We start from the raw sequence: 13,136 nt of genomic DNA on the forward strand, positions 1-13,136 counted from the left end.
GTGGTGCATCCATCACTACTGTCCATCTCCAGAACTTTTTCATCTTTCCCAGTGGAAATTCTTAATATTAAACACTAACTCCTTAATCCTTCCCTACTCCCTAGCCCCTGATAATCAGCATTCTATTGTCCCTAAGAATTTGGCTAGATATCTGATATAAATGGAATCATCCAATGTTTGTCCTTTAGTCTATTTCACTCAGCATGTCTTCAAGGTTTATCCATGTTGCAGCATGACAGAATTTTTTTATAAGGCTAATATTCCCTGTATATATTTATATACACATTTTGTTTATCCATTCATCAATGAACATTTGAGTTGTTTCCACCTTATGACTACTGTGAATAATACTAAAAATACTGACATACAAATGTGTTTGTGTCCCTGCTTTCACTTCTTTTGGGTGTATACCTAGAAACGGAATTGCTGGATCACATCATTTTTTGAGTATGGTTTATACTGTTATCCACAATGCATACAACATTTCCACCAGCAATGCACAAGGTCCTTTGTGCACATCAAGTCATTTGCCCATTTTTTGAATTGTTCTTTATATATTTTCAATATTATCAGATAAATGATTTGCAAATATATTCTCCCATTCTGTGTGTTGCCTTTTAACTGTTGATAATGTCCTTTGAAGTAAAATTTAAACATTGTCTTTCTTTTGCTGCCCATGCTTTTGTCATAACATTCAGAAATCATTGTCAAACCAATTGTGAAACTCCCAGTTTTCTTCTAAGACTTTAATTTTCCCCTAGTTAATTCTTGTATATTGTGTAAGGGTCCAATTTCATTCGTTTGCATGTGGATATCACATTTTCCCAACACCATTTGTTTAAGACCGTCCCTTCCCCATTGACTGATCTTGGCACCTATGTTGAAAATCACTTGACCATGTATGTGAGCAGTTATTTCTGGGCTATTCTATTCCATTGGTTTATATGTCTGTCTTTATGCCAGGACCACACCTTTGTGATTACTGCAGCTTTGTAGTATGGGTTTCCTTTGCATTCCTGAAAGATACACACTTTATCTGGCTCATGTTGAGTTCTTAAACCCCCCTTGTTTTCTGACAAGATTAGCACTCCCTGTAGTACTCAACTTCAGTTAGGTACAGCTGCGCATGGGGGACCGGACAACAAACAGGTAAGCCATTCCACATGGTGTCTGGTTCCCTTGTAACAGAAAAGGCACAATCGCTAGAGTAAAACTGTCTGCCTTTACTCATCATAGAATGAGTCAGTAAAATATGGTTTGTCCATGTGCAGAAACATTATACATTCAACTTTGAAGAAGGTAGTTTTTAAACGACCAATGAAAGAAAAGTATAAAACTGAGAGGAAAAAAGACGATAGTGAGGAGTTAAAAGGCAGAGTTTATTTGTCAAAGTGCTAAGGCCTACGTGCACAAAGATTTTAAGTGAACAAGAATTACATAGGGTCAATTCTTCCATTCCGACTTCTCTTGGTGCTGGTGAAGGGTGCGATGCATTCATAGAATTAAGACAGGTTTTTAAAAAAAGGTGAAAGCACTTACAGCTATTTTTTTTTTTTTAATTTCTAGAGTTTCATTTGTCATGTTCTCTAGATCTTTCATGGATTCCAGAAATTTTGTGTATTCTCCAAGAACTTGCTTTCTAATCAGTACTTTATTATTAGAGAATAAATTAAGATTTTTGTCCCAACCTAGAATCTGTCTCCTTATCTAACAAAAGGGTAACCAAATCCAAGACTTTGGAAGGATCTGATTAACTTAAAATGTGTGCAAAATGATTTTATGTAGGTTAAGCTGGGGTCACTACTGAAGAAGTCTCCAAACTACTGAAACTTGCCTAAAAACCTAAAATGAAAAAAAACTGCTGACTTAGGGTCAAAGCCCAACTCTAGCATTTCCAAGCTCTAGGTATCTGAAGACATTAGATTCTGTTTTTTAAAAGAATGTAAAATTTTATGTACAATACTTTCCATAGGAAAGATATACGCTGTGTGAAAAATAGTTCTAAAGTATCTTCAGATATTTTGGTAACATTTAATGCAGTGCTTTCTAATTGGGCGAATTTGAATCTTAAATATTTAAATATTTCAAGAATCCCTAACTTAATAATAAGTATTGACTCAAGTTGGTCTAATATAGTGTTTAGAAAGCCAAGTTCCATTTCACTTGGTAAGAGGTACACAATCCTAAATCCTGATTAGTGGCAAAGCCACCACAGTTCAATAGAAAACTAGTCTTTACTCCAGAGAATGTCTCAAATCAAGCTCCAGGTTACACTTACGGCAATTCAACATTACATTAAGTGAGTCTAAAACCTTAAAATGAAATCTCTCAAAAATGGAATAAGCTACTTAATTCAAAGTTTACTTAAATCCATTTAAAACCAAATTCCAGGTTATCTTTCTTCTCCCTAAAGCATCCTCTAGGTTTTACAATTAAGAAGAATATCAGGATTTTAAAAAATTCCCTTTAGGTTCTTTAGGGTTTGAAGCAGTACAAAGACCGAGGTTGAAGTCACTCTTCAGGAAAACCACTATCTAGCCACACCTCATCTCCAAGTTGATCATTTCTGGCTCTTTTCCTGGTTTCACTTGTTCTTCCTGTCACAAGATCTCCTTCCAGGGAATCTCTTTTTAGGTTAAGGCAGAAAGTTACATGGAAGTACAGTATACAATCCCCATGAAAAAACAAAACAAAACAAAAAAACAAAACCCCCTCAAAACCCAATCTTGTTAAAGGTTACCAAGTATTAGGAAAACCGAGGACATCCATCCTCCTGGTTCCTGGACAGAGTTGAGACTACATTACATAATGGAATACACCAAATTCTTCTTTGAAAAGCGCTAGAGTTCTGCTGAAGCCCTTTTAAATTCAAGTTGTGACTTAAGAGAAAAAAAAAAAGAAGAAAGAGCCAGTTCTACAACATTAGAAAAGGACAGAAAGTAATTTTATCCATTATGGAAAAAAGCTGGGATGCAAAAATTACGAATGAAGACATACAGTTACTTATCATCTGTAAGATGAAAATCATGTTTTAAGAAAAATTCCCTTTAGCTCCTTCTGGGTTTGAACAGTGACAGGAAAGCTGCATTATTTACTCAGCTGTATTTGAAAGAGTTAGTTTAACAAAACACTAACTTACTGACCTAAATTAGAAGACAGGGATTGCTGTTGGCCTGCTTCTAATTTAGATGTCATAGATTTCTCGAAATTTCTATAAACAACTTTAGCTATTCCAACAATAGTTCTCAAAAAAGGTGCACTTTATTAATAATGGCTACTCACTTCCACACTTTCTTCGTCTAGGGACCTTCCTTCCTTTCTTCATGTGTTTGCCACTATTGTGTCCAGTGTCTCAATCCATTTTTCAACATATCTTGGGGAAAAGTTTAGCATTTATTCTCCTTGAGCCCAGAACTTGAAATATGCTGTATGGTCACTACTTTAGGAAAACCTTTCTGCAATTTACATGACTATTTTCACTTACCTTTGTATAACCAGCACTTTAATAGTGCTTAGCACACAGTAGGTGCTCTATAAATACTTGAATTAGTAAATAACATGATTCTTACATAAAAAATTAGACTTCTAAAGACCAGTTAAGGTCAGGTAGTCTCAGAAGCAATGAACACAGGTTTCTATGACTCTGTGAAGTAAATAAAGGGTAGCTGGAGGTCCAAGTTGTAGCTGTCTTGTCTTCTGGTATGTTGCTTTCTCCCTCAGCTGCAGACCAACTCTACTTGCAGGCACCCAGGTCATCACCTGAATATAAATTTATCTTCCCACGAGGTAGGAGGCCCATCTAAATAATGATAAATATGTACTAGAAATGGGGAGTCAATCTTTGTAAATGGTCATTATGGATTAGTTTGTACACATTTAAATATTTTACCTTCATTCCTATATATGGAAATTATGAAGATGCTGATGTTCCCTGAGACTTAAGTTTCCTTTAGAAATAGCACATTTTCAGCTAAGATCTAGACTGCTGTTCTCTTGGAAGGCTGAATTACCTTCAACGTCTCGGGACAACCCAGATATTTGACATTTCAATATTTAAAAAATAAAAATTGTCTTTTAAAAAGCCAATGTAAAGAAAAAAAAAAAGCCAATGTATCCTTAACTTCCAAAATACACTTTTTTTTTTTTTTTTTTCAGTGAAAATAACCACAACTGGGCAATTATGGGAACTAGTGAACTACAATAAAAAGTCAGTCTCATGGGTCATCAAGATACATTCTTGAAAATCTGACCTTAATAATTTTTCTTTCAGGTCATCAATGATTCAATGTATTATTCATTTGTTAAAAATTGGGCTATATACCTTTCTTTACAAAGACCATGTAGGCACCATTTTGCTCCTATCATATCCTAAAATCAGGTATTTACTTTGCAGCCACAAATTAGTTCTCATGGATTAGACAGCAATCTCAGCATGGTATACAATTAACCTCTCCTAACAACTGGCTCAGTTCTCATTTCCATAGCTACCCTTCCTGACACAAGGGAGTTCAAAATTCAAGTGTCACGTGCTGAAACAGAACCTAACCAAGGCACAGGTGGTTCTCTTCACACAGTTCTCCCAGCTCTTTAAACTTTCCAGATTAGACAGGCAGGAAGGACGTGACTGGCTATGAAACTCACTCCTGAGAGAACTGGGAAACGGAAAAAAAAATTTTTTTTCTATCATCTTCAAGAGATTATTTCTTCATACTCCCCTAAGGCCTGGAAGGTGGTGGCAGTAAATGTCTGCTAAGAATTATTAACCACTGTGGAGAAAGGAAAACCTATTTTTTCCCCTGAGATATTTCCTTACCATTCTTTGATTTAGAAGCAAACAATGGGCACATTAAGAAAGAGGCTGCACCACGTTTCTTCACTTCTCCAGTAAGTTAGGTAGTTAGGAGACAAAACAGAGTAAGGGAGAAAACATGGAGACAGACAGATGAGGAAAATTTAATCAATTTTACTTAAATTCTGAAACAAATACACTACCCTGATTTATCACCAAGTTCCTGATTTTACTCTTGTCCATACAATCTGTGGGAACCATCCCATAGTAGTATAAGGCAACAACTGAGGCCCTTCCCCACGCCACTCTCAGATGTACGTCAAACCTTAAAATTCACCAAAAACTCCAAGGTTTTTATTTTCACTTTTAATGATCTTTACTTAATAATAAAATGAAAAATAAGAATATAGGAATACATACAATCTATATACATATATTTATTGCAAATACTTAAAATTCTTATGTAAAATGATTTTCTATATTTGTGAAAAAATATGACTTTTTAAATGGTGTTGACACCAACTTCTCTGTACATACCCTCAATTCCAATGTTAACAATTCCTTTAAAAAGGCAAAAGACACAAAAGTTTAGCATTTACCAAACCAGTCTGTACAAACCTTATAGCCAGAAGGGAAAAAAATAGCTTGTGGTAAATAAGTCAATTTTCTTTTAAAATAAAAAATAAACCCCAAAACTATTCCCCTTATTGCATTTTTCTGAAATAATCTGAGTGTCTTTAGAGTAACTTCCTTTGAAATAATTTGTGCCTTAACAGTGAGGTCCTACATCAAACATACCATATATGAGAAATTCAAGGTCTTCCACTGTCACTTTTTACATAGATATTAAAATATATATTACTTAAAATATATTACTGGAAAGCTATTTTTAAAATTGATCTTTAATAGTTGTATCAAATGTAAAGCATTAAAAAAAATAAAGTAACCAAGAATCTACGAAGCTACTGCTTCAACTTTAGGAAATGTTTTACCTACTGTTCTCGTTCAATAGGTTTGTAGGTATTGAAACACGGTAGAAAAGGTCCCTGCCTATCATCATGTTTCTCAGAGTCTCTTTGGACTATTCTATAAATTGAGCTGAAACTACCCTTGGCCAAGTTACTTACTTAGCACACTGTTGGAATGAGATGGGGAGACTTTTCACTCCTTGCTATGATGTGAAACCTCTAGGTCAAAGAGAAAACACTCTGGCACTGCTCATTGATTGACAGTGAGTTCTAGAAATAAATAGCAGTGTAATGACCAGAGAAGCCCCCGCCCTCCCACCCCCTTACAGCAAATCACTTCACCAGAGAGTTAGTTATGGCTCTCTAAGATGGAGAAAGGCAATAATAATCAACAGAATGTTAACTGTCAGGTCATTAATATGTATGATTTTGCACCTTCACCTGGAAGGCAATGAGGTCTTCCTTTGGCTATTTAAATCTGAGATAAGATCTAAAACATGTACATCTGTATGCCTTCACAGCCCAATAGGTATGCTCTCTCCACCCCAAGAAAAGTTTCCCATTTGCCAGCTCTTTGAAATGTTACATGAAATACCACAGATAGCTTCAGTATCTTGAGCACAGGGGTTAAGGAACAGAAGCAGGACAAACAACTCCAGGTTATTTGGCTTTACTTTCTGTTTAATAGGATGGAAAATTCTAATCAATCAAAATTATTTAAGATTCAGGGAGACTTCTTTACTAGACAACTTAGAATCTTTATAAACAAGACTGAGGCTATATTAATAATGCTATCTCCTGAGGTGACCTGTAGTGGAGGGTATCTGAAGGCTGGAGAAGGGTACACGGAAGGCGTATGCATCAGGCATAATGCCTGACTAGTCACTGGAAATAATGCCAGGTCATACCCTAAGAATAAGCTCAGCACTTATTAAAACTTTTCAGATTGAGCTGAAAGGGAAAACAGTTCAAAAACTAAGGTAAAGATTACTTTAAAGGTGCTGTTAGAGTACCATACTAATAATTTAAAGGTTTTCTTGTTTCTACTGCTTCATTTTCTAAAAGGTCAGATTGTAATATTTTTTTTCTGTTCAGCTTATAAGATGAATTGCTTTCCACTTGAAACCTCTGTGTTGAAACAAACTGATAAATAGATTGGTATTCAATTTTACTACTCATCTAAGAGAATTTAACTGTTCTCTCATCTGGTCAAGATTGAGGCAGTGTATCTAGATGGCAATATCTGTTTTAGGAGTATTCCTAAATGCAAATATTTAGCTGAGTATTATTTGTTAAGATAATCTGGTGAACAGCAATGTTTAGGACCTATCTATAATAGCCTGGGTCAAGATGAAGAGGCACAATATGGTTTGCTCTCTAAATGAACTTAAAAATCCCTGATATCTTTCCTCCTTTCCTGGTTATAGTCTGCTCATCCTCAAGTTAAGGGAACCACAGAGAAAAACCTTTCTGATAGGAAAGGAGTAAAGCAGAAAAGTAACTTTCATCAATCCAAATTGGTAACTGACATTTAGCATGCAGTCAATTCTGAAACTCTCAACCTCTTCCAGCATGCAGACCAGCCCTCAGCCCTGGGACTATGGTGGAGTGAAGGGGTGGGTGGGGCAGGGAGAGTTCTACTCAGCAACAGGTCTCTTCCAACTCTTCCTGGATTGCCTAGAGTACTGAATGTTTGGGAGCACCATGATTTCTGTTTCCTACTGGTTCTTGGCTTGAAAATACACTCCTTATCCCCGATGCTTGCAGTCTTCTTATCTCTTAGCTGTGCGCATGGTGGAAGAAAGGGGGAAAGATGGAAGAACATATTGTCCTGACTGAAGCTGGAACACAGATATTAATCCTATATTGGCTTTGGGCCACAAAAAAGCCGGAAGTGAAAAGTGAAAAACAGTGAGTTTCTTATGAGGCACAGTAGGGACTGTGGGAAAGCATTAAACAGTGTATGATGTTGGGGTGGGGTGAGCAGGGGTGGGTAGTAGAATGGGGGCAAAACAGAGATTATTGCCTATTTTCTCCTAATCTGGAATGTGACTTAACAAGTTTAAACTGTTTTGCATTTTGTAAATATCACATCCTGAATATGAATGACAAATACAACTGTACTATGTTGCACTAACATTTGTACTTTACACATTCCAAATTAGGAGACTTGAAATCAACATGCAAATGATGCAAATTGACACCCGCCCATTTAATACAAAATTCTGGTAAACTGCAGGTTTATTTTACTGTTCCTTAACCATGATCTAAATATTATGTACTCACAAATTCTTCAGTCACTAGAGAAGGATGAAAAAAAAAAAAAAAAAAAAGTAAACAAGAAGGAAAAAACAAAACAAAAACAAGTAACAAAAAAACTTTGGGGCAAAAAAATTTTTCTTCCTTTCCAGATGTTCCCTTAGCCATTCACTAAGGCCCCTTTACATTAGAAATTTCTAGTGCTCAGACAGCAGTAATCCAAACAGGGGACATATTTTCTAAAACAGGGAAAGTGTCTTGTACTGTGCATGTATGTGCACATACACGTATGTGTAAAGTAAGATATAATAAGATTATGTCATCATGTTCAGATGCCTGGGAGGTCTAACAGGTTGAACAGAATGAACAAACGTGGCATTGGTGAGCTTTTCTACTTGTAAGAGCTGACTATAGAGCACTAGGTTCATAGGTTGAGAGAGAAGAGGAAAAGAGAGGCTACCTCATTCTAGTGTCAAAATTGTTTTCCAAAGTTCTTTACATTCAATTGAACAGTTTCTGTGGTTTCACTCCCCTTGCTCAACAAGATGTAGGTCAAATCACCCAATCACTAACACTTCCCTGTTCGTTTTATATTAGTACTTAAAAACAGTTATACTACAAATGAATAAGTGCAGGGACAGGATGTTTTTGTTGGAATTGTTGTACTGCACAGCCTATAACAATACGGGGGTCCCAGAGAGGTACTCCCTTCACAGACTACATTCACTGTCTCAGGGCAGGGGGTGCAATTAGGGAGCAGCAGGGATCCACAAATTCCAAGCAGAGTGCTTGGCAACAGTACTAGTCCATGGAAGTCAGGGCTTTGAGAGTCTGAAACACTACCTGTGAAATGAATACCTTGCCAAAAATTTCAACTTAAGAAGATTCCACCTAAGGTAAAGGGACTGAGTAAGCCCTGAATCCAAGTCCTGCAAAGGCTGAATAATCTAGGAATAGCCTGTGATCAGACTGTCCAGACACAATCAGTGTGAATGGTCATTCCTTCACTTTCCTTTTCCTAACTTCCTAGGAAATGTCAGAAGGGAGGCAGCTTCCTTTCACCATGCTGGCATTAAACTTTTCTCAGAGTCACAAGTAGTAGAACATAAATCTGAATTCAAAGTAATACATTATTACCTAAACACTTGGAAAATAATGTTAAACAAAATGTGACATATTTACATGATTTTGTAAGTGCAAACTTGTCACAAATTCACAAAGTCTTGCTTGACTCAGACTTACTATACAAGGTGCTCTTCCTCTATAATGTACTTTGTATTCCTGATTAAGTAACATTTGTCTCTGAAGACAACTGAAACCTACTTGTTTATTTCTGTGATTCCAAAAGGATGCAAAAAAACCAAAAGCAAAAAAGAAACCCAACTGGTCAACCCTTCCCTTCCCCATCCTTTACAGTGTGTCTCTTTCTAGTCTCCTTACCGAACGACAAGGCAGGAGACGCACAGTTTGGAGGGGCCAATGCAATCATCATGGCAGAAAGCTCCACACCCTTTGCACATGATCATGGCTTTCAAGCGGCAGTAACATTTCGAAGGTGTGCCCTCTATGCTGTTCTCTTCAGGGAAGGCCTGAACAGGAATGGTCTGGCCATGGCTGCTGGGATTCATAGCTTGGCTAGCAGGGATGGTAGTGACAGTCACTGAAAATGACATGACATCACCTACATTGCTAGATACCTGGCTACCTGGTATAGCAGAGTTATGGTCCATGTCAGATGAGGTGGAGACATTGATCATGCCTCTGTAGCTTGGCCCTATCTGGGTGGGGCTTCCATACAACTTCGGGGTTTGCAGGGGTGGGAGGAGTAGAGGCTGGTGGGTGGGGCTGTCTGCAGGCAGAGGAAGAACGGTAGAATTGAAAAGCTCCGGGCTGCTGCGCATTGTCTTACCTCTTACTGCACGAGCCATCTGCTTCTGTGCTGCCTGAATTAAATCTCTGGCTAGGGTCTTTTCATCAAATGTTTGACCTCTAGTGAACAGGTAATTCTCCTTACTTAAAGTGGTTTGCTCATTCACTGGTATCTCAGCCTTCACATTCTTGCTAGCTAAGCAATCACTGGTAGATAGAGTTTCCCTGCTGTGGTGTGCTGAACTTGCATCACCTTTGCCAGTACTCTGGGAAACCTGGGGCTCCTCTTTCCCCATGACAGATTCCTGCTCGTCACCAGTACTTTCCTCCTCAGTGTCATCTTCTTTGCTGCTGCTACTCTCTCCTGTTGCATTTTTACAGTCTGTATATCCCATTTTCAAGGCTTCAGTGGGGCTGCTTAGACAAAAACGGTCTTCAGGGTTTACAGAATGGGTCCTCCTAAAGCTCTCTGAGCCCCGGCCATAGGTAGAAATATTCAGTAAGTAGTGCCCGGCCATTGCAGGTTTGGATGTCCTTCTGCTAGCAAAACCCAGCATGAACCTCTGGCTTGTGGAGATGTCTTCCAGCTGGAAACCTGAGTGAGCAAAGTTGAACTGCGAAGGTGGCACAATTGAGAGAAGATTCTGCCTCCGAACCCTCTGAATGAGAGTCTGAAGGATCTGATCTTGGGTTGCTTTACTTAGTCCTTCTTGGTACTGGTGTGCATCAATGCTAGCGTCCCTCAGCTCCTTAGCTGAAAAGAGCTGAAGGGGTCTTGGAACGTGGGGGAGCTGCTTACTTTGCAAAGTTTTGCCCAGCTGCTGCTGCTGTGTAGCTGCATGGGACTGTCTCTCATTAACTTCCTCCCTGGTGCTATTTTCTGTTGTGTTGGTACCTATGAGTGCTCCAATCCCCCTTTCCTCTTTCATAGTCAGTGGAACTGTTTTCATTTCGACTTTGGTGAGAGGTTTAGGCAGAATTTGCTCCATGGGAACATCTTTGCCTTGAAGCAGCTGAGTCACTAAAGGATTATTAGCAGGGATACTAGAGGTTGGTCTTAAAGTGGGTCCATTCATGTTTAAAGAAGTTCCTGGGGTTTTAAGGCTAGAGGCTGCTGGCAAAGTGCTCGAGGGTGGAGCTGATCCGGCAGTTCCTGTAGTTGCACTGACCTGGGGTACAGGAAGCTTTTCTAAAGTGGCTGTGGTCAACAAAGATGTTAAAGGGGTGGGAGTTACAGCCACTGGCACACTAGCATCCGCCTTTGATGAAGCTGAAAGGTTAGGTATATTCTTACTGGGACCTGCTTTGAGCTCAACTATGCCATCAGCTACAAAATGAACAGGTGAGGCACCTGAGATTAGAGCAAGACCTGTTGGAGGAGAAGGTGCTTTCTCCTGTCTGCAACTACTGGGCCCCTGTGGATGGCTGAGAGAGGCCACAGTGGCTGTTGCCCGGGTGGGGTTCAGCTTATTATCCAATTTCTCTATGTGGGCTGGTGATGGGACGCTTGTGCATGCTGCACTGACGGCAGGTGTTGGAGGCACTGGGGGGGTTTGCTGTAGTTGTGCTCCAGAGACACTATGAGGCTGAGCCTGGCCTGGGGTGGTCTTGGTCTCAGACTGGGGCTGAGTCTCTGGACCACAGGGTAAAAGCTCTCTCGTACCTCCCCTGCTTCTAGTTCCTGCCAGTTCCAGTGTGGGGCCCTTTCCAGTTTCACTGACTCTGTCTGAGGCTGGACTGCCTCCTCTAGCAGTCTGCCCTTCACCACCCTCTCCTGGACCTTGTCCACCCCCTGGGCCAGGTCCTGGAATGGTCCCTCTAACTGAGGCGGCTGCAGCAGCTGCGGCGGCTGCAGCAGCTGCTGCCCTCTGTGCTTTGACCAGTTGGGCTTTTGCTTTGATGTCTGCAAGAGTTCTGGCTCCTGTTCTGTTAGGACTAGTGATGGAGACTGGAAAACGAGCCCTGGGAGAGACCTGCGATGGATGAAACGGCATTGGGGAGATTCTGGAGACCGGGATCTGAAAAAAGTAGAGGGGAAAAAACAACAGAGCTTAGTTTTCATTTATAAGAATAACAAAACTGCATTAGCCCTCATATTTTAAAAACAGATGAACACTACAGTACCTGTGACAAACATAGGAGGTCTATGGCTGAGAGGTCAAACCTTGGAGACAGCAACACCAGTTTGTCTCTAGGGTCCTTACATCCACTTTTTCTATTATTGGTGCCAAAGATGACTGCTTCTGCTCTCACCCCAAATCCCCATGCCTGTTTCCCACCTCAACTTCCTTATAATGTTACTACTACAAGTGCTCATTATGATACAAAGCTTCCTACGGTCTTTGCATTTTTAAAAAGTGTGTCTATGTTTGAGAAAGAAGAGAAAAGCAAGCCAGCCACCCATAACACTTCTTAGCTTTTTTCTTTTACTTCTTAGCTTTACTACCAAGGTCCAGGGGAAAATACTTGCTTTTGTCTGTTCTACACATATACACACACGCACACAGAGTTGGGCTGGATTATCTCAATTTACACAGGCTTCTAGATAGCGCTGGAAGAAAGACAATGTGTGATCTACAGGAGCCCCCACAATGCCCACGCACACAAGGGAGCATGTACATAATGTTTAACAGCCATTCTCATCTCTGGCTGGTATTATATTTACTTGAGCAACCTTTTAAAAATATACATGCTCTGGGTCCTATCCCAAAATGTACAAATTAAAACCCCCAGGACCTTAGGAATTTTTTTTTCTTTTTTTGGACAGGGTCTTGCTTTGTCACCCAGGCAGGAGTGCAGTGGTGTGATCTTGGCTCACTGCAACCTCTGCCTCCTGGGTTCAAGTGATTCTTGTGCCTCTGCAACCCGAACAGCTGGGAATACAGGTGTGTGACACCACCTCTGACTAATTTTTGTATTTTTAGTAGAGATGGGGTTTTGCCATATTGGCCAGGCTAGTCTTGAACTCCTGACCTCATGTGATCCATCTGCCTTGGCCTCCCAAAGTGCTGGAATTACAGGCATGAACCATTGCACCTAGCCTGAAAATGCCTGGCTAACATGGCGAAACCCCATCTCTACTAAAAATACAAAAATTAGCTGGGCGTGGTAAGAGGCGCCTCTAATCCCAGCTACTTGGGAAACTGAGGCAGGAGAATCACCTGAACCCGGGAGGTGGAGGTTGCAGTGGGCTGAGATCGTGCCACTGCACTCCAGCCTGCGCAACAGAGGGAGACTACAGCTCAAAAAAA

At 39.8% G+C, this 13,136-nt stretch overlaps 1 protein-coding gene across 4 annotated transcripts in view; it reads right to left on the bottom strand.

The window, feature by feature from the left end:
- Positions 1–1,203: 1,203 nt before the first annotated feature.
- Positions 1,204–13,136, bottom strand: part of ASXL2 (ASXL transcriptional regulator 2) — a 160,243-nt gene continuing 148,310 nt past the window's right edge. For all 4 annotated transcript variants that reach the window (XM_017527312.2, XM_017527302.2, XM_017527333.1 and 1 more), the window contains one exon: positions 1,204–11,903. In XM_017527312.2, the coding sequence (XP_017382801.1) occupies positions 9,453–11,903 (2,451 nt within the window). In that variant the 3' untranslated portion in view covers positions 1,204–9,452. The remainder of the gene's footprint in view (positions 11,904–13,136) is intronic.

This window comes from Cebus imitator, unplaced genomic scaffold (assembly GCF_001604975.1).
Source record: "Cebus imitator isolate Cc_AM_T3 unplaced genomic scaffold, Cebus_imitator-1.0 Scaffold1, whole genome shotgun sequence".
Taxonomy (NCBI): domain Eukaryota; kingdom Metazoa; phylum Chordata; class Mammalia; order Primates; family Cebidae; genus Cebus; species Cebus imitator.